At 44.0% G+C, this 21,654-nt stretch overlaps 1 protein-coding gene and 1 long non-coding RNA gene across 3 annotated transcripts in view; one reads left to right on the forward strand and one right to left on the reverse strand.

The window, feature by feature from the left end:
* ZNF704 (zinc finger protein 704) overlaps window positions 1–21,654 on the forward strand; it is a 239,806-nt gene that overhangs the window by 204,834 nt on the left and 13,318 nt on the right. For both annotated transcript variants that reach the window (XR_006706522.1, XM_045454794.1), the window contains exons 5-8: window positions 4,935–5,035; window positions 9,271–9,538; window positions 12,641–12,745; window positions 21,393–21,490. Coding sequence is in view for 1 of the 2 variants with exons in the window: in XM_045454794.1 (XP_045310750.1) it covers window positions 4,935–5,035; window positions 9,271–9,538; window positions 12,641–12,745; window positions 21,393–21,490 (572 nt within the window). In the remaining variant the exon portion in view is untranslated. The remainder of the gene's footprint in view (window positions 1–4,934; window positions 5,036–9,270; window positions 9,539–12,640; window positions 12,746–21,392; window positions 21,491–21,654) is intronic.
* On the reverse strand, window positions 13,487–21,502 carry LOC123585995. The gene is made up of 4 exons (XR_006706523.1): window positions 21,390–21,502; window positions 18,019–18,102; window positions 14,804–14,928; window positions 13,487–13,812 (listed from the first exon to the last, which is right to left on the reverse strand). It is a non-coding gene; the product is annotated as an uncharacterized LOC123585995 (long non-coding RNA).

Consider the following 21,654-nt stretch of genomic DNA (forward strand, 5'->3'; position numbering starts at 1 on the left):
CACATTCTTTGAACAGAGAGTATTTACTAATAGCTTTCAAAATGCTTAAGTAAATTAAGATGTCTCAAATACGGCTCATTGCCGTGGGCCCCCAAATGCAACTTTCCCATGATTCAGCACAGCCAATACTAATTAATAAGTTATGCTAGGCACAGGAGTAGAGTGTTGGGCAAGAAGTCATGGCTCCTACTCTCAGAGAGCTTACGTGATAAAAACTGGCCTATCCCCAGCGTTTCTCTTAGAAACCCAGCAAAAGAACAAAGCAAGGAGGAAGCAAAGTTGATCATTTTTCATATGCATTACCTAATCTTCTTTGGGCAACTGATTCCCGGGGAGCCCATACCAGAGACCCAAAAAGTGAGAATCTAATTGAGGAGATGATACTCAAAACAATTGTGATTGGTGGTTATCCTAATATTGAGGAATTTAGAAAGGATATTGGTCATCTTCATTGTAATTTTTGGATTTGATCTCTGTATCAGCTGTTTCCTCCTGACTAAGGAAAGGAATTATACCAATGATATTTATTTTTCTACAATTTGTATTAAGCTTTACTGCTTATCAATTAAAAAAAAAAAAAAAACAAGTGTTTGGGGCACCTGGGTGGCTCAGTTGGTTGAACATGCAACTCTTGATTTTGGCTCAGTTCATGATCCCAGGGTCACGGAATTGAGCCCTGTGTTGGGCTCCGCCTTGGGCATGGAGCCTGCTTCCTCTCCTCTCCTTTCCTCCCCTCCCCTCCCCTCCCCTCCCCTCCCCTCCCCTCCCCTCCCCCCTCCCTTTCCTTCCCTCTCCCTCTCCTCCCCTTCCCCCCCATCTCTGCCCCTCTCCCCTGTTCATGCTTCCTCTCTCTCTCTAAAAGGAAAAAAAAGTGTTTGACATATTACTGCAAGGACTGGGAACAGCAATCTTATAAATAATACTTGTTGTGGCACAAAAATACCAGAGTGATAGTCATTTCCTAAAACAATCAGCAATTTGAACCTTTAAAATAATTCCTAATATGCAGAAGGAATTTGGCTCTGTATGTTGCACAATACTATTACATTAATTACGAAACCCTTTATCTAACTGACCAATTGGTGGAACCATCAAAGGACACTGGGTAAGTTTCCTAACTTTTTGGATTCTTGCTTCCCCCCATAAAAATGAAAATAGTATCACATGCCTTGCCTGGTCCTTTCCCAGTCTCTAAAGCAGCCATTTCAGCCTCGTCTGCTCTCACACAGCCTCCCCACTTTGCCCTTAGATTTGACCTCACTTCCTACCTCACTGAAAAATTAGAAGCATTCAGACAGGAATGCTTTTTTTTTTTTTTTTTAATCAGCAAACTAACTGAATCTACATCCATCACTTGGTCTTTCTTTTCAGGGCAACCCTACCACTGTGCGAGGGGTTGCTAATGCTGAATCCTCTTTCTTTTTCAGGATCTTACCCCGTAGTTATCCCCCGCATCTCGACTGCATTGTCTGTCCCTCCTTCCTTTGCAACTGTGCCCATCAACATAAAAACTCAATTTAGTATGACTCATTTTTACAAGCTCCCCGTTTACTGCTCTCATATCAGCCACCTTTCTTGAAAAGGTGGCACTTACTCTCTTTACTTCTTTATTATTTTTAAATTTATTTTTATTTTAGAGAAAGCACGAGCAGGAGAGGGGGGCAGAGAGAGAGAATATTAAGCAGGCTCCACGCTCCTTGTGGAGCCCAGTGCAGGGATTGATCCCACAACCCTGGCATCATGACCTGAGCTGAAATCAAGAGTCAGATGCTCAATCAACTGAGCCACTCAGGCACCCCTCTCTCCACTTCTTTAAATCCCACCTATTCTCCAGCCATGGCGGTTGGACTTCATCCCACTACTCTGAGAAACCTGCTCTTGTCTGGGCCACTGACAGCCTCCATGTATCGAATCCACAGGACTCTTCCCAGTCCTTGTTCAACACAGTTGGCCACATCTTCCTTCTTGAACAGTCTTCTGACTGTGCAGTAATACCACACTGTCTTGATTCTCCCTCCCTCTCTCTCTTTCTGCTCCTGCTCTATCTCCAATAAGAAGTACCAGATGCTGTAAAGTCCTGGGCCTTCTAATTATCTCTACCTTCATTTTTGCCTAGATGATCTCATCCAGACCTGAGTTTTAAGTGATCCTTCGGCTGCTGACTCCAAATTCAAATTTGTATGTCTCGCCCTGACTTTCCCTAAGTTCCAGGCTCATATGTCCAGTGTCCTACTTGCCACCTTCTCTTGATCTATAGTAGGTATCTCTAAGTTAACATACTCAAAACAGAACAACAATTTGCCTAGCTACAGAAGTCATCTTTCATACCCTCCCTTTTAGCAGCACCTGGGTCGCTTAGTCGGTTAGGTGTCCGCTCTTGACTTGGGATCAGGTCACGATCTCACAGTTCGTGAGTTCCAGCCCCACTTCCATGTCCGTGCACATTGGTGTCAGCGCAGAGCCTGCTTGGGATTCTCTCTCTCCCTCTCTCTCTGTCCCTCCCCTGCTCACGCTCTTTCTCTCTCTCAAAATAAATAAACAAACTTGTAAAAAATAACAATAAAGTCTCCTAAGTATGCATTTGCTTCTCAGCTTCCTTCAGGCCCCTCTTCAGCCCCAGCTCCACCTCTCTGTAGCTTCAGCTCCTCCGTAGCTCAGCCCTGCCCATTCCCACTGCGAGCATCCCCGCACTGCGTGTGGGGCCCCAGTGCCAAGACAGGAGTGGCTGGGTTGCTGCGCCATGAATGCCTTCCCCCTGGGAGCAGCCTCCGGGACACAGCGGGCTCCTGGGTCACAACGCCCACAGGGAGAGCGGGCTTCTCCTGCTGCTGCTCTTCTGCTCTAGCGGACTGCAGCTGTGGGATGCTGTGATTTGTCCTCTACTTGCCATGCTGAAAGTGGCCAGTCCCCAACACACAGAATCGTCCTCAGTTCTGGAAATTTCCAAGTGTCTTCTCAACTGAGAAACAGAAAAAGTCTTCCGTGAGGGTGGCTGTCTGGATCAGGATACTAATCCCATCAGTAATACCTGAATAAGTCATCTTCTAAACGTGTAAGTGATTGCTCACAGAACAGGGCGAACACTGGTGGGCCCCACAAGGACTTGACGGCAGAAATCCTGCTGGACTCCTAAACAAGTCTACATCAATTTCATCAGGAAAGGTACCACCCCTACTGTGTTCATTGGTAAGGGTAGGCTTCCTGTTGGAACAGCCTATTTCCAAACCTCAGTGGCTTAACGCCATAAAGGTTTATTTATTTTGTGTGTCACAGTCCAATCAGCTCAGTGGGAGTGGTGAAGGGAGTGTCTCTGTTCCCCATGGTCCTCTGGGGACCTACGCTCCTTCCTCCTAATGCAGGGGTTCTTAACTTGGAATCTATAAGTGCCCAGAAGGGTGGGCAGAATTCAGGGGGTCTGGGAACTTGGAGTGGGGGGAAAAGTGTATCTTTATCGTCATTGACCTCTTAACTATAATTTAGCATTTCCTGCAGTTATGACTGATGGCATCCAACCACAGTATTAATACCACCTGTGACTTTACTACCAATAGAAATCATAGATGTTTTCATATCACATGATAATTTTAGGAGACATCATGAAATATCATTTAAACTTAACACCACTTTGAAATTATGGTAGCTATTAGACTCATCTCAAGATCTTGTTATTTAATATGGTACGTAAAGAGCACATACGGTTCCATATCACAAAATACTTTTCATATTTTGGTAACTGTATTTCATTCTTCTGGCTTTTCTTTGTAATTCTATGTTTTATTTTAAGTGTTTAAAAATGCTGCTTTGAGAAGGGGCCCATAGGTTTAATGAGGTTGCCAAAAGGGTTCAGAGCAAAGAGAAATTTACGGACCCCTGATTGAGTGGTTCTGCTGTCCCCCAGGCCTCAAGTGTCCTCTGCATCTGGTCAGCAGCCTGTGCTGTGATGGCACTGGAGGAATATGCAGCACTTCTGCCCATATCCCGTTGGTCCTGATTCAGTCACATGACTCCACCTGACTGCAAGGGAGGCTGGGAAATGAGGTCTAGCTGTGTGCCCAGGAGGAAAAGGAAACGGGGCTTGATGAGCACACAGAAGTGACTGTCACCATGGCCATGGGAATAATCAGCAAAGCGGCAGCATCCCAATGACAAGGGCCCTCTCAGGAGAAAACTAATTTCCTGTCAAATTCATTTCAGGAAGCATAATCATAACACCATAACAACTGTCATTGGTTGAATGATTATTCCTGTTGATGTTGTGCTAAATGATTCACTTTCATGACCTCATTTAATCTCATAATAACCCTATGAGACAGGTACTATTATTGTTCCTACTTGATAAAATAAGGAAAGTAAGGGCTTGAGAAAGTAAATCCCAAATCAGTGCTCTCAATCACTGTGCTGGACTATTTTGGGAAAATGCTGAGACCCTTGTACAAGAAGGTGGCATTGTGCCCTAGTGGAAAGGACAGTTCCTGGAGCTAAACTCGCTGGATTCCCAGCTTTGGTAGGAGCTGATTTATTGACTGGACACAATTTACTGAAGCTCTCTGTGAATCTATAAAATGCTGGTTATAAGGCTATCCATCTCTTAGTATTAAATGAGATACTCTTTTTAACAGCACTTGGCACATGGTAAGTGCTCAATTAATGTTAGATACAGTCATTAACACCACTGTGACCACCTTAATGAGACCGAACTAAATATTCAGGGGAGCTTGGTATCTGTCAAGGATGCAGGAGAATGTCTGAAGTCACCAAGATCCTCACCAGCTTTGGGGGCATGGTGGTTCCTAGAATGGTGTGCCGAGTTAGAATAAAGGTGATGGGAAGTTGTTACTTTTCTAATGAAGGGGGGTGGGGAATGTGTTGAGATGAAAGAAAGAAAATATTGATGGGTTAGTTATCATTTTAATGTAACTCTGTCCTGTTTATAGAATTCTATGAAGGTGATGTTCAAATGCCTCTGGAAAAACTGTGGGAAAGTGCTGAGCACCGCAGCAGGTATCCAGAAACACATAAGGACCATTCATCTTGGGTAAGGCAACCCTCCCTTCAGAGCCTGATATAGTCTCCAGGAGTTCAGTCTAAGTCCCCCTGCACTCAGAAATTATATACCACACTCTTCCTTAAAAGTTCTGAACACAGGAATAGAGACTGGGCTTGGTTGGTCTTCCTAATCACTGTGGAGAGGGCCACTTAGATAATATAGGCCTGTGTGGCACAGTGGAAAGAAAATGTTTTAAACTTGCAAAGCCTCCCTAATTTACTTACTAAGTGATTTTAGGCAAGTCACTTCTCAGAGCCTCAGTTCCCTCTGAAAATGAGGCTAATAGTAATCTCAGCCCAGCAAGGTCATGGGTAAGGGTCAAAAAATAAAATGTACCTGAGAGTGACTTATAAAATATAAAACACTAGGGTAGGGTAGGTTCATTGGACCCGCTGAAACTGTCAAATTAAATGTGCATTTTTCCCCAATGGAGAGTATTGGTGACTTTGAGCCTGAGAAGTACATATGTGTGTGTACACACACACACACACACACACACACACTAAAAAGAGGTTAAGAACCACTGTGTCAATCAGTGCTGTGGTTTCTGTTCTCATGATGCCTGATGACTTGGCTCCATCATTTTCTGTTGCTCAAATAAGCCCTTTATTTGTACAATCTATGCTTTTCCTTGTGTTACGTAAAAACCTTTCTAAGGAAGGAGAACACAAAGCTTCCAGCAGCAGAGATTAGGGGTCACACCAGAGGGACAGTGGACCTTCAGCAGTCTTGTCATTTATTCTCTGGGTCTCCTGCCCAAGGACCTCACACCTGGAAGGGACCTCGGGAGGCCGTAAGTCATAGTCAGTGTGCACAACACAAATCGAAACACATGACCAACTCCCCAAGTGCTTGGACAAAGAAGTCCTTTCAACAAGATGAATGTTGAGAAATAAACACTATAGTCACTTTGCCCAGCAAGGGATAAATTTAGGAAATGCAGCATCCATAAAAAAAAAAAAGTGGTATAAAAAGAAAACAAAGTGGGTTCTTAGGTGATTGCGCTGATCTGTGCAGGCGAGTTCCTTCAGTGACTGTGGAGAGGAGCAGGGACCCACCACATTCACGGGTAGCGCTAATGTTCGGGGACACCGCCAAGCCCTTCCAGGGCACAGCGCACAGATCACCAAGTGCCGTGTGTGTGGCGCAGCAAGGCCGGGCTTCTGCTCCCCTCACCAGAGGGTCCAGCTTCACCCTCCAAGAAATACCACACTGAAACGCTGCAGGGCAGAACGCCCTCATTCCTGTTGCTGAAGTCTCCAGGGAAGGAAATTCTGCAGTGTCTCCCCTCAAACCTCACTGTCAGGACAACTCATAATGTAAATAGCTCAGAGTTATTTAAAGGTTTAGAAAAAAACTTCCCGAAGCTATAATCAGGAGCTAGGGTATTTGTTTTAAAGTCCATCTGCCCAGAAAATTGAATCCAATTCAATTCATGTACCTCACAGAAGCACATGCCATATAGACGTATTTATAGACTGTGAGTGGCATCTCACGATTTTTCTTTGGGTCCCCAGGCTGCTCTCATGGTGGGTAAAATTAAAAATGCAGCCACTGTATTTGCTTCCCTAGGATTCCCTTTTTACTCCGTGCTCTTAAAATTGCCTTGATGAATTAGAATTCGCCACCCCGCCAGCCGCTGCACAGGAATGGGCCTGGGTTGGCAGGACGCTAGGGCCAGTCTGTGTCTGTGAAGCCTGAGTCTAAGCTCTCTCCTGGCCTGGGAGAGGGACATCACCTTTGCCGTAACCCAGGAGCTCAATTATGTGATGCCGGATGATGGAATCGTTTTAATGCAGGTTGGATGGCAGGGAGGGAAGGGAGCATCCCACAGCACCCCCAAAACATATATGCCGTCCCATATTTCTGGGGTGCACACCAAGAGTAGAAGTACAGTGTTTTTCTCTGAAACCTCACTCCACTCTTGCACACCAGGGGCTGATCCTGATTTATCCCCCGCATGGGACACACAATTTCCCCCAGGCCCGTGTGTCTATTAGTAGCACTCGGCAGCCAGTAGCAACTTGGCCTGCCCTTTACTGGAAAGGAAGTGGGGACAGGAATAGAACAGGCACACATTCTTGGGCCCACTCTCTGGGGTCTTTAATGGTATGCTTGTCAGAAAGCCAAGGCCTGCCAGACCTGGTGCAGCCCAGAGGCACCTCCCCAGACGCCTCAGCCCGAGAGCTCAGGGGAGATGGGGCAAGGCCGAGAGAAGCCGCTGATCTGACCGAGCGGAGAGGCCAAGGTGAAGGGCAGATTTTTATTCTAGGTTCTGTAGAGGGCTTGCAAGTGGGGGGAAAAGTTGATTCCAAGTCAGTGATCTACTACTGGTGGATATGTTCAGGAAATTTGGGGATACCTCGTGGAAGGGAGGTAGACAGAGGCCGTCCTATAAAACTAGGTTGCTGGGTGTATACCGCTTCCCTAGAAGTTGACAAATCGGATAAATCTTTTCCAAGTTTATGGACAGTTATTTTATTTTACTCAAAACTTTCTGTGGATGAGTACAATTTCTGGTGTCTCAGGGAGAACTTTGAAAGCACCAAGAAGATACTTTTCTAGTCGACAGTAAAAATTGAAGCCTTCTAACGTCAGCTTTATTTTAATTTAATAAGCACTTAGTACTTACACTTCTGCGCCCTGTATATTTATTTGCCTAATCCTCACAATAAGCAGGCACTATGACTGTCCCCATTTTATCAGTAAAGAGCCTGAAGCACTGGGCCATAGAGTCTGCCAGAATCCCACACACAGCTAGAGGGTTTCAGGATTTGAACCCAGGAGATCTGACTCCAGGATTCATGCTCATAATCTCTGTGCTACAGTATCAGCTTCATCCATTCAACATTTAATAGGCACCTACTCTATGCCAGATACATCAATATGCATGGGGAATGAAATCACAGTGTTAGGGAAGTGATCGAGGGTTTAAAAAAATTACAGAAATGTGCCAAATCATTCAATAAAGTGAATTAAACAGAATGGATACACTTCAACAGGAGCATAGAGGATCTAGCAGTTAGGAGTTAAGTCCTGATTCCTAACCTTCAAAATACAAACCAAATTTGACTCCTGGTCACTTCCATGACCACCTGGTCACCAGATATTGCAAAGCTCATCTGGATTATTAGTGACAACAGCCTCCTCTCTGGCCTCCTGCTCTTGCCCTCTGTCCACTATTCTCTATACATTAACCTGAGTGATCCTTTTTTTTAAATGTTTATTATTTTTGAGGTGGGGGGGAGCAAGCGAGAGAGGGGCAGAGAGAAAAGGGGAGGGGCAGAGAGAGAGGGAGACAGAGAATCCAAAGCAGGCTTTCTAGTGGAGAGCCTTATGTGGACCTCAATCAGTGGCCTCAAACTCACCAACCGTGAGATCATGACCTAAAGTGACATTGGATGCTTAAGGGACTGAGCCACCCAGGCGCCCCAGCGAGAGTGATCTTTTTAAAAAGTGACTTAGGTTCCTCACAACCTCCCCTCTGCCCCCCACCCTGGCTTCTATCACACGAGAATAAAATGCAAAGCCATTCCATGGGCTGCAAAACCCTGTGCGATCTTGCCCCTGCCTTTGTTCACTGTCCCCGGTGCCCAGAGCACCAGACGCTGGCCTCTCTGCCCTCTGTGGAGAACACTGAACCTGCCCACCCCAGGGCCGTGTGGCTGGTCTTCACTGTGTGATCTTCCCATGCATTCTGGCAAGGGTTTCTCCCTGATGTCACTCAGGCCCCTGCTCAAATGTCACTCTTCCAGGAGACTTCCTTCAAACACTCTCTTTAAAAGAATGCCTTCCCCTCATCAGTTACTCTACTAAAGGACACTAAATCTGCTTAATTTTTCTTTCTGGGATCTGTCACTACCTGACATATTCAAAGTGCATTTCCCTCCGGGTTTCTTGTCTGCCTCTCCCACTAGAATGTAAGTTCCATCAAATCATAGCCTGTGCTTTGTTCATCTTGCTTTCAGAAGACCCTAGAAAAGTGCCTGGACATAATAGATTCTCAATAAATTGCTGAATATTTGATTGATTGAAGGAATTGTTTTAAGAGGTCAAGAAGGCCTCCCTGCAAGTGGACAGTTGAGTGTTACAGGGTAAGTCAGAGTTTGCCGGGCAGACAAGACAGAGGAAAAGCATTCCAGACAGAGGGAACAGCATGTGCAAGATTTCGAGGCAAGAAAGCCAGAGGGGTTTGTGTAATCTTGTCATATTCTTCACTCTAGACGTGTTGGGGACTCCGACTACAGTGATGGAGAAGAGGACTTCTACTACACTGAGATCAAGCTCAACACAGACTCCGTGGCAGATGGACTGAGCAGCCTGGCCCCGGTCTCACCTTCTCAGTCCCTGGCTTCACCGCCTACTTTCCCCATCCCAGATTCAAGCCGAACAGAAACTCCTTGTGCCAAAACTGAGACGAAATTGATGACACCCTTGAGCCGCTCAGCTCCCACCACCCTCTACCTCGTGCACACCGACCATGCTTACCAGGTAACTTGCAAAGGACCGTGAAGGTAATCACCTTGACCCCTGACCAAAAGGAGTAGTGTTCTGACCTGTGAGGAAAGGGTAACCCAGGGGAAAAACAGCACCACACACGGAGCCCCGTAGCTGAGTTTGTTATTTCTTCTCCTTTTAAAGCCCAGATCTCACACAAATGGGACCCTAGGGGCTCTTTGGTTCCCCAGTGCTGACTGAAGATCCAGCCCCTTAGAGGTGTTCATAGGATTAAAATCCTTAATATTGTAAAGCTCTCAGAAGGGTGCCTGGCACACGATCTGTTAAACAAAAATAAATAAATAAATGAAAAGGTGAGCATGGAAAAGCTCAGAATGGCCCTGCGCCCCAGATCTGGGACTTCATGCCCTGCCTTCTGAATTGGTAACTAACTCTCATGGATCAGAACGGTGATTATCAGTGTTCTCCACATCAGCCGTGTCAGCATCACCGGGGAACTTGTTAAAAATCTAAATTCTTGGGACGGTCCCAGACCTACTGGACAGAAGCTAGGGGTGGGGCCCCACCATCTGTATTGGAACAGACCCTCCGGGATCTGCTTCACTCTAAAGTCTGATAAGATCGTAGAGACAAACCCTGCAAACACAGGACGTGGCTCCTTTTCCCCACACAGTTACTAACTCTTTTAAACATTGGTTTGTTTTGAGGAGCCTGGGTGGCTCCTAAGCGTCGGACTTTAGCTCAGGTCACCATCTCACGGTTCGTGGGTTCAAGCTCTGGTGTGTCAGGCTCTGTGCTGACAGCTCAGAGCCTGGGGCCTGCTTCACATTCCGTGTCTCCCCCTCTCTCTCTCTGCCCCTCCCCTGCTCATGCTCTCTCTCTCAGTCTCTCAAAAATAAATGTTAAATAAAATTAAAAAATAAACATTGATTTGTTTTAATGATGTTTCATAATATTCAGATTTTAAGAGAGCATTTTTTCCATAATTCTCAAACTGCCTTATGCAGTAGCTTTAAAAAATCTGTCTGTACTTTGTGTTCTCCTACCGTTGTTTTATAAACACTTTACATATAGCTGAATAGTATTCGACTAAATCGAGGCACCAAATTTGTTTTAATCGTTCTCTTATTGTTAGGTATCTACTTTTTAGCCTCTCCAGTTTTTCCACGATCATTACTAACTGTACTGTGAAACCTCTGTGCCAGTACCTTTTTCTTCCCTTCTGAATTCCCAGAAGACTAATTACTGAGTCAGAGGATACAACACGAACAGCTTATGGATCTTGCTATGTATTGCCAAAATATTTTCCAGTGGTGCCAGTTACAAAACCACTGTCACTAGCACCTATATTTATAATTATTAAAACTAAACCTGCGGGGGAGGCTTTCAGATATGTATTTAGTAGACTTACACTCAAGAGCAATGGAATACAGCTAATTATTAAAGTAGTAGATGCAATGAATCTCATTGCTGACTCTTGTTATGTTGGTCAAAAAGAATAATTTTTCTTGTTTGTCAGTGTTACATTTAGAAACACTGGCTCAGGGGCGCCTGGGTGGCGCAGTCGGTTAAGCGTCCGACTTCAGCCAGGTCACGATCTCGCGGTCCGTGAGTTCGAGCCCCGCGTCAGGCTCTGGGCTGATGGCTCAGAGTCTGGAGCCTGTTTCCGATTCTGTGTCTCCCTCTCTCTCTCTGCCCCTCCCCTGTTCATGCTCTGTCTCTCTCTGTCCCAAAAATAAATAAACGTTGGAAAAAAAAAAAAAAAAAAGAAAGAAACACTGGCTCAAAATCGTGGGCTTGAACCAACTGAAACTATTTTGCTCATCTGTATGACAGTTGGAACGTGTAGTAGGTGATCTGAAAGGTCCTTCCCAAACCATTTATTCATAATGTTGGGATTTTTCTGTTCGTAGACATTATAAATGTCCAGCATAGAAAGTATTCTTTTTTAATGTTTGTTTATTTTTGACAGAGAAAGAGAGAGAGAGAGAGCATGAGTGGGGGAGGGGCAGAGAGAGAGGGAGACAGAATCTGAAACAGGCTCCAGGCTCTGAGCTGTCAGCATAGAGCCCAACGCAGGGCTCGAACCCACGAACAGCGAGATCATGACCTGAGCCAAAGTCAGACGTTCAACCGACCGAGCCACCCAGGCGCCCCTAGCATAGAAAATATTAAAAGCACAAGCAAATAAAGAAAATTCATCCCCTAATCCCAACAAGAAAGCCCCTTGGGTAATACTTTCTGTATGTCCTTCAATGTGTTCTGTGTGTGTGTGTGTGTGTGTGTGTGTGTGTGTGTACACACACTCATTTTTTTTTAAAAAAAAAGGAATTTATTGGGATGCCTGGTGGCTCAGTTGGTTAAGCGTCTGACTTTGGCTCAGGTCACAATCTCGCAGTTTCTGGGTTCAAGCCCTGCATTGGGCTCCGTGCTGACAGCTCAGAGCCTGGAGCCTCCTTTGGATTTTGTGTCTTCCTCTCTCTCTGCCCCTCCCCCACTCACACTCTCTCCTTCAAAAATAAATAAACATTAAAATTTTTTTAATGTGAAAAAAAAGGAATTTATTGTAGTACTGTTTCTCTTGTGCTTTGTTTTTGCCATTTAATATAGAATGAACATTTTCCCATGCCAATGGGTATTCTTCAACAACATCAGGCTCTGTGGGTATATTACCCACTTCCCTATTATTGGACATTTACGTTTCCAGTTTTTTGCATAATACATAGTTCGGCAGTGACCATCCTCATAAAAATTAAAAAATTACCCTCCTGAAATGTTGTACCAATTTACAAACCCAGCATCACTGTATAAAACTATTTCCCAATTTGATAGCGAGGCATTGTGTTTTTCACACAAATAGTTATATGTTCTAAAATAAGTATATGTATGTATAATAAAATCTGTTTTCAGAAATAATCAAAAACCTTCTCCTTTTATTCCTTAGACTGCCAAGACACATAAAAAGTTGATTTCTAGCTATTCTCTTTGACTATGTTTAATCTCCTCCTGTTGGATATTTAGTCTAAGTTATTAATACAGCTGAAATCATGTTTGAGGCCCTACCTAGGCAATGATGGCTTAAGACTCTGAGGAAAAATGTTCTTTCATAACAGTGTTCTGTTTTCTGTGTAACAGGCCACACCCCCTGTGACCATTCCAGGGTCGGCCAAGTTCACCCCCAACGGCAGCAGCTTCAGCATTTCTTGGCAGTCTCCTCCAGTTACCTTCACAGGCATTCCAGTAAGTAGAAAAATAAAAAGCCAGAAATCTGGTCAAAGCTGAACATAAATTTGGAGAACAAATTGTCAAAACACGCAAGGAAAAGGCAAAACTCACAATGCCAGAAGTACTCTCTTTTCTTTTTTTAATTTTTTTATTTTCCATAATTAATTTACTTATTTTTTATAATTTACATCCAAGTTAGTTGGCACATGGTGTAGCAATGATTTCAGGAGTAGATTCCTTAAGCCCCTTACCCATTTAGCCCATCGCCCCTCCCACAACCCCTCCAGCAGCCCTGTTTGTTCTGTATATTTAAGATCTCTTATGTTTTATCCCCCTCCCTGTTTTTATATTATTTTTGTTTCCCTTCCCTTATGGTCATCTGTTCTGTGTCTTAAAGTCCTCATATGAGTGAAGTGATATGATATTTGTCTTTCTCTGACTAATTTCACTTAGCATAATACCCTCCAGTTCCATCCACATAGTTGCAAATGGCAAGATTTCTTTCTTTTGGATTGCCGAGTAATACTCCATTGTATATATATATACACATTGTATATATATATACACACACACACACACATACCACATCTTCTTTATCCAGTCATCCATCAATGGACATTTGGGCTCTCTCCATACTTTGGCTATTGTCGATAGTACTGCTATAAACACGGGGGTGCATGTGTCCCTTTGAAACAGCACACCTGTATCCCGTGGATAAATGCCTAGTAGTGCAATTGCTGGACCATAGGGTAGTTCTATGTTTAGTTTTTTGAGGAATCTCCATACAGTTTTTCAGAGTAGCTGCACCAATTTGCATTCCCAAGAAGTACTCAATTTCTTCACTGGTATCTGTAAACTCTTCAGCAATGTGTTTCATAGCCCAGACCAGCCCAGCTTCTCTGTGAAAAAGGTGTGATGACTGGCATTTTGGAAAACTAGGAGAGACCTGCAGCTATTGATAAACAACTTGTTAGAAATATATCAAGATTTTTTTGTGTTGGTGGCATAGTTGTATGTTTCCAAAAGGCTCTGTAGAATCAATAGCTGAACTCAGATGCTGAACATAATAAAAGAAAAAGACCCTGTAATGAATATTTACCATTATGAGTAACTTTATAAAACTTATGACTTTGAAATTATTATTTGTGGGTATGCCAATTTGGAAGTCCAAAAATAACATAAATTTAAATAATGTTTTTTCCTCCAAAGCTTGAATAATCCATGCTGATGGATACTCTGAAAATAAATGAGTGCTGAACTATGCAATCAGGTTTTAGTAGTATATAAGAATTGATTTGACATATTAAGTGACTGCTGTCTGATAAATCACCATGAATTAACTTGATTCCTAACCATTCCTTTAAAAATATATTGGGTCTTTTATAGCTTATCACAGAATATCCACAGGCCTACACACTGTTGATGCCCACAGTGGTTTAGAACTCCTGATAAGGTTCACAAAGTGGCTTATGATAACAGATATTAACCTTATTCTCGCCTCTCCGCCCTCTCCCCAAGGACCTCACAAAAGCTTCTTATTGTCAACCACTGGCAGCTCCCAGAGGTTTCCAGAAAATACTAAGGCCTCCTACAGGGCTGATAAAAATGAAAGCGGCTCAGTCAGTTATGCTGTGCTCTGTCGATGAATATTTATTAAATTCCCAAGGAGAATAGCCAACAATAAAAAGCATCCTGCTGGCAGCAATTTGGGAATTTGTGGATTCCAGAAAATACTCCTGGAATTTGATTTTTAAATAATAATCGAGGGTCTGGAGTAATTATGAAAGTCGCCTGCCTCATCCAATAGTAGTATCAGTTTTACTCCTGGCAAGAACAGTGATCTACTGAAGAGGGTGTCAGAGGTCAGCAATCAGTCCTTTGGGGGACTTTTTTTTTTTTCTTAGTAGACATAAAAAGACCCAGAGTGGTTCTCGATATCACATTTGAGACAACCCTTCTAACCTAGAAAGGCAGCTATAATTACAGAATTATAGAAACTCACTGTTCTGAATCCTGTTAATTCCTATCTTTGATTTGAGAAGAATTTTCAAGAGTATACACCATATTGCTTACCTGGTGTATAAACAAGTGTAACATGTGGGTGGAACAGTCCAGTTCAGGCTTCTTTTCAGGTTACCTCTGTGACCAACCAAAATGCAATTTCTTTGCCTTTGCTCTGTTAATTAAATCATCTCCTTCTGAAATACAGAGAAATCACTCTGAGTGGTTTTGTACTAGCTACATGTCCTCCAGAGTTCCTAAATGTCTTACACAGTAAGATACCAGCCAGGACACCTTCTATTGTTTATTTTCCAGCAGTGAAATCTTCTCTGCTGTGAACACGGTGTCTATCTCCACCTTCATCTCAATGCCCTAGATTTTTCAAAGTCCCTAATTTCATTGGTTACCAGGGACATTTTAGACAAGAACTTTGACATAAAGTATATAGAGTGGCTAGGTTAACTAGGTATCCCACTCAAATCCTAATTTAGCTTCTGATTTATTCTTTCACCAGAGAATTCTCAATCTATCTGGTTGTGTAATGTTTCAGCCAACCCTTTAGACTGTCTTAGCAGCCATTCCTATTTAAAAATAAAGATATGGGGAGGGGATGCTATTTTCCAAGGCTTTGTTTTACCCTAGGAAGAAGGCTCACTATTCAAAACGTTCTTTATGTTGCTAAATTACCTATCGATCCTTTAAAAAAAAAAAAAAAAAGAAAGTGGGTACGGGGCACCTGGGTGGCTCTGTCGGTTGAGCCTCTGACTCTTGATTTCAACTTGGGTCATGATCTCACAGTTCGTGGATTTGAGCCCCACATCAGGCTCTGCACTTAGTGCAGAGCCTGCTTGGGATTCTGTCTCCCTCTCTGTCTTTCTCTGTCCTTCCACTTCTCTCTCTCTCAAAACTAAATATTTTTTTAACACAAAAAAAATCTTTAAAAAAACGAAAAAGTGGGTGCATACTGTGTGTCTCCTTTGACTGAAGGCTGGATCTTACAACTCCACGCCACACAGACACAAGACTGGCACACGACCACTGACTAGGTGCCAACAACTGTCCAGGAAAGTTAGTCCATCCCTAGAAGATGGGGAGCCAGGGTGAATTTAAGAGCATATGAATTCCTACCTTCTAAATTAATGTAGTAAGGGTTTCAGACAGAAGCTCTAAACATTTTCAATTATAATGAATTAGTGTTAGTGATGGCCTCAACCATATCCAAACTGAAGAACAAAGCAGTTTCCATTTTATAAAATGCTCTTTAAAGAACACATTTCTCTTTGTACCCCAAAACAAATGCCCTGAGGTTGTCAACTCCATTTAAGGTTTGGTTTTTTTCCCCGCCGTATCTTGAAGACCTGGTATTGGGGGGCGGGGAGGGATGCTTTTATATGCTTCCTAGAGAATGGAAATAATCTCCTTCTGAGAAATCCCAAGGTTTGCAGGATTTTATTTATTCATTTGCCTACACTAGATTTCCTGAACATTGGGCTTTAATAAGTTCCCTGGGTAAGACCTCTTCCCTGAGGTGTGTTGTGGAGAAGGCTGTTCTGCGTATTTACAAATGTAACTGGAGGTTCACTCTTTTCTAGCCGAAGGCTGCAAATGTACAGGTAGGCAGAAGACCCTCATTAATTACAGCATTCTTTGAGCTGTTTTTCCCGAATGACCCCGTCTTTTCTTCTAATTATCTACATTCTTTTCTCTGTCTTTTCATGACAAAAAGCTGAGAGTTTTTGGCCCCTGTATGAGTCTGCCCATAATGCCATAACACAATATCACAGACTGGATTGCTTTAAACAACCAAAATGTATTTTCTCACAGTTCTGGAGGCTAGGAGTCCTGGATCAAGGTGCTGGCTAATTCAGCACCTGGTGAGAGCTCTCTTCGTGGCTTGTAGAGGGCCACCTTCTCACTGTGTCCTTACATGGCCTTTTCTGTTGGTGGGGGCAGGGGGTGGGGTAGAAAGAGAGCCCTTTGGTATCTCTTCTAATAAAGACACCAGTCCTACTGGATCAGGGTCCCACCCTTTTGACCTCATTTATCTTTAATTACTTCCTTAAAGGCCCCGTATCCAAATATAAGCACACTAAGGATTAGAGTTTCAAAATATGAATGGGGGGGGGGGGGGGACAACACAAACATGCAGTCTACAACAAGCCCAGGCAAGCAAGAGCTAACAAACCTGCTATCTAAAGGCCATTCCTGGAGGCTTCAGGCTGAAAGGAGGGTCTCCTAACCTAAAATAGCAATGCTTAATTGTTAGATATTTACCTGTATTTTTTTTAACACCTTGATGGAGGATTCAGAATAGTATGTTATAAGAGGTTACAACCAAGACAAGGATGTGGTTGCCTTCCATTTGAGAGATAGAAAACCACAAAGAAACGAAACTTCCCCAACGTGTTTACAGATGGACACAACATTCTTATTATTGCTCTGGTTTGAGGCTCAGATGCAAATCCTGACTCTGGCATTTACAAACTGTGACCTCTAGCTGGTCACATGACCTCTCTCAATCAATGTCCTCAACGGTAATCTACCTCATAGAGTTGTATCGTTGAGCGCAGCGCCTGGCACTGGCTGACACTGTGGAGCACTTACGATCATTGCTGCCTGGGACGTGTCTCGTTGCTGTAAAACAGAGGTGAGAAGTGGATTCTATTTGGGATTGACTGATAAAACACACATACACTGAACCTGTGAGAGAGAGTAGCCATGATTTTTGCAGACTGAAGTTCTTTCAACTGAAATCTTATCGAATCAGCAGAAAGATTAAGGCACATACCGTCCTCCATGCTTCCCAGGCTATGTGGGAAACTGCATTACTGTGTGAGATGTGCCATTCACAGCAAGGTACTCTTGCCGGGAGTCTTCAGCTTGTGTGAAGCACGGAAGGACCAAACACCCCCACCCCGATGAGCCCCACGATGCGCTGCCCCACGACCTCCGCCGAAGCCCACGTAAGGAGCTGAGTCCTTAAGGACCGAAGAAAAACTGTTCTCTAGAAAAAAAATAATAAAATGTACTCTATAGAACATGCCCCCACATAGAACTTAGAAATGATTAAGATATAAAACCGGTAAGAATTGACAAGTGGAGACCACTGGGAGAGAGGGCCACAGTAATGCTGCGTAGGGCTTTATCTCAGCGCACACCACGCTTCCATCAGCGGCGTGGCAGGATGGAAGAACGGAAAGAGCAGGGCCTGTTCTAGCTCCTTCAGAACAGCTCCGGCGTCAGCCGGTAGGAGACAGCCTGTGTTCAGGTGCCGCCCCGGCACTTACCGTGTGGTGGCTTACTTCACTTCACTTCTCCGCTTCCTTATTGAGAAGGTGGAAATGATAGCAGTGCTGCTTACCCTGGGGTCGCTGCGGAGATGAAAGCAGATAGCACTCACAGGCACTTGGTTTAAGGGCGCTCGGCAAGTTACCACTACTGCTACGTCCTCTGGGATGCTGTGCAGGCCACCTCCCTGCTCGAAGTCTAAATTATCTTATCTACAAAATGCAGATAACAGCACTCCCTTGCAGGGGTTTTGTGAGGATTAAAAGAAATCATAAATCACCTAGTAGCCCGCCTTTCACACTGGCCAGAGCTAAATACACGTTAGTGCCCTACACCGGCCACCACCTCTCTGCCCCACCCGCAACCCCCACTAAAACGAAAACCTGAACACTGACTGTCTTGCTATTAGAATTGTCGAGAAAAACCCACAAGTGAGGTCATATTGATCCTCACGCAGAACGGATCTACACGCCAGCGTGTGATGTGAGTCCTGGTTTCTCCTTGTCGTGCCCCGGAAAACCCAGGTCTGTGGCTGCTGGACAGGACAATAACACGCATGCCCAGAACTCCCGAGTTAAGAAAGCCATCGGCAGGAATGAAGACTGTAGAGAGGGGTGATTCTTGCTAGTCGGCCCGTATTCCTCAAACGGTGTTCCTGGAATTTTCAAACACCTGGACCTCACTCCCTTCTCAAACCAACCACACCACCAGTTTTCTCATGTCTGTAAGTGGCCCACCGTCCCTGCAGCTGCCCAGGCCAGCACCTAGGACTCCCCCTTGATCCCTCTCGATGCATCCCTGATTCTTCTAAAGATTTGTCCTCGTTTTTTCCCATCCTTCACCGAGTCCTAGATCCTGCCTGATCCTGCCATAAATCCAGCCACTTCTCACCACCACTGCCACCCCCTTGTCTAAATCGCCGGTACATTCTTTCCCCCCAAATAGTGCAAAAGCCTCTAAACTAGACTGCAGGGCTTCTCTCCATACTGTCTCCAATTCACTCTCAAAGGAGCCAAAGCATTAATCAGACGTCTCTCTTTCTTAAAATTCTCCAATGGCTTCTCTGGCCCTTGGAATGATGTTCAACTCAGGGATGCCTGGCTCAGTCGGAGAGAGACTCTCTCTCCCTCCCCCACTCATGCATGCGCTCCCTCTCTCTTTCTCTCTCTCTCAAAAATAAACATAAAAAAGAAAAAGAATGACATTCACCTAAAATTCATCCATCCCAGCCAGGAGGCTTGCCCTGAATCTACCGCCTCCTGCCCTCCCACCCCCAACTTCCACCCCGCGTGTCTCCTGGCCCCCTTGGCACTCTGCACCTGCAGGCCTGTGCCATTGTGCTCCCTTTCTCCAGAGTGCCCAGGAGATAAAAGGCAACCCCTCGGGGGCCTTCTCTCACCACCTTCAATAAATAAACGTCCTCTCCCTTGATGATGCTTTGCCTCTTGGCCTATTTTATTTTCTTTAGGCACTCATCACTAAAACGATCTTATGTGTTTGTATTTCTTGTCTGTCTCCCCACTAGAATGTATGCTTTATAGGGGCAGAGACTTGGTATTGTTCACAGCTAGGTACCCACAATCTAGAACGGTGCCTGGTGCATAGTAAGTACTTCATAAATACCTGTTGAATGAAGAGCACCCTATCATCTCATGTCACCCAACACAAAAGGGGTGTGGCAGTTCTGCACAATTTAGAACCTTCCACATTATCCCCAGCTGATGTTATGTCAACTAAACCTCTCCTAGTTCTCTTGCTAATAAGGCAGTATTCTTCAGATTCTATGAATTCTACAATTTTTAAATTTTTTTAATTGTCTTGACCATTTAACAATGCATATGAGCACATTCTAGATCACTATGGTGGCCGTGAACTCTGAAGCCTTCACTCCCTCTGGTCTGCTGCTATGCACACTGGTCAGGAATGGGATGTGGAGTAGGTGGGGGGAGGGTAGATTCAGCTCCTGGAAAGGCCTACATAGCTGTCTAAATCAAATGCATATACTGAACTCCAAAGCTTTTGTTTAAAAAAAAAAAAAAAATGTGTGTTAACTCACTTCTTCTGGCCCTCACTCCACCCAGCCTTAGCAAAACAGTAAAGACCAATGGTACAGAATAATTCAGAATCAGAGCAACAGTGGTTTAAACTGCTAGGTTTTTACTTAGCTTTTTAATTTTTTTAATTAATGTCTAGGAAAATAATACTGATGTATATTCCTTTGAATTGGAAGAAAACAAAAAGTGCTAGTATCTATACTAGAGAAATTCAGTCCTATAAGTATGCTTTAGGAATGTTCCCATGACTGTCAGTCGGTCATGGTACTTTGGTACTTCTGTGGCCATATTGGCTTCTAGATAATTAAGTTTCTAAATTCATTAAAGGTCTGCACTTCTGTTTATGACAATGTCATATATTTACTTGGAATACCATTTATCTTTTCTTATAAAAATTCTTTTTTTGTAGCTGTTGAGAATCCCTGGTGCTGGGAAGATCTTTAGCATTATGAGAGCAGGTGATGCAAAGGGACGGGTAAGAAATGCCAGAGGAATCCAGAACAAGAGGCCCTCCTGCTATTGTGACTGAGAGGCAGAGGTGTAACAGGGTGAAACACATGCTCTGGCATCAGGTAGAGCTCAACACAGAGCTGGCCCTGCCATTACAAGTTCCATGACCTTGGCCAAGTTATTTAACCTCCCCATGCGTTGGTTTCCTCATCTATAAAGTGGGAACAAGCATCGTACTTACCACGTGGGGTAGTTGTGAAAATGAAAACTATTGTCCGCGAACCTGGCACGTAGCGAATGCTCAGTAAGTATTTCAAAAGTCAATGGATGACTTTTGTTCTTGACTTTCTTGGGCTCTTTGCTTCTAGACTTTATTCCTGTTTGGATCCTACAGTCTGCTGTGTGGATGTCTCATGCAAGAAGCCCTTTATTTAGGGGGTGTGAATGATCTCTTAAAGCAAACAGGAGGCCAAGGTCCACGTTGTGGTATTCCCATTGACTAGCCTTCTAATTTGAGATAACTCTCTTCACCTCTCTAGCTATTTGCCTTTTTTCAAAGGTAGATCATAAGCCTTACAATAGGTGAGACTATATTTTAAGGTTTGGAATATTATTCAAGTGAAAATATGTTACTATGGGCAACCTGGAACGCACGCATGAAGTCATGAAGATTTTTGAAGTATTAATTGTTGTCGAGTCTTTCCTGTTGGGGGAGGCATTTAAATTCACCTTTAACCTGTGTCTCTGAGAACAAAGCACTTCATTTCTGTGGCTGATGGTCAGGTGCCATGGCCCATGTGGCAAGGGCTAAATAAATGCACAGTGAGGAGAACCCGCCCCATCAACTTTCTTTTCCATGTACTTACCAGGTGTCACCAACGCATAATCGTCCGGTGGGCACGGGAGAGCAGAGACAGCACACACACACCGTCTTGTCCTCGCCACCCAGAGGGACGGTCAGCCTGAGGTATGACTGCTTGAAGCTCCACACTCCTCATCTCGAGGGAATCTGCTGAGAAACAGAAGAACAGCAAGGAAGAGAGAAACCAGACATACGATCTTCCATAAAATTTCTCTGGAATGGACAAAACACCCTTTCTTTTGTTCCCTTGGTTTTCCCCACCCAGAAAT

The sequence above is a fragment of the Leopardus geoffroyi genome, chromosome C3, assembly GCF_018350155.1.
Source record: "Leopardus geoffroyi isolate Oge1 chromosome C3, O.geoffroyi_Oge1_pat1.0, whole genome shotgun sequence".
Lineage (NCBI taxonomy): Eukaryota > Metazoa > Chordata > Mammalia > Carnivora > Felidae > Leopardus > Leopardus geoffroyi.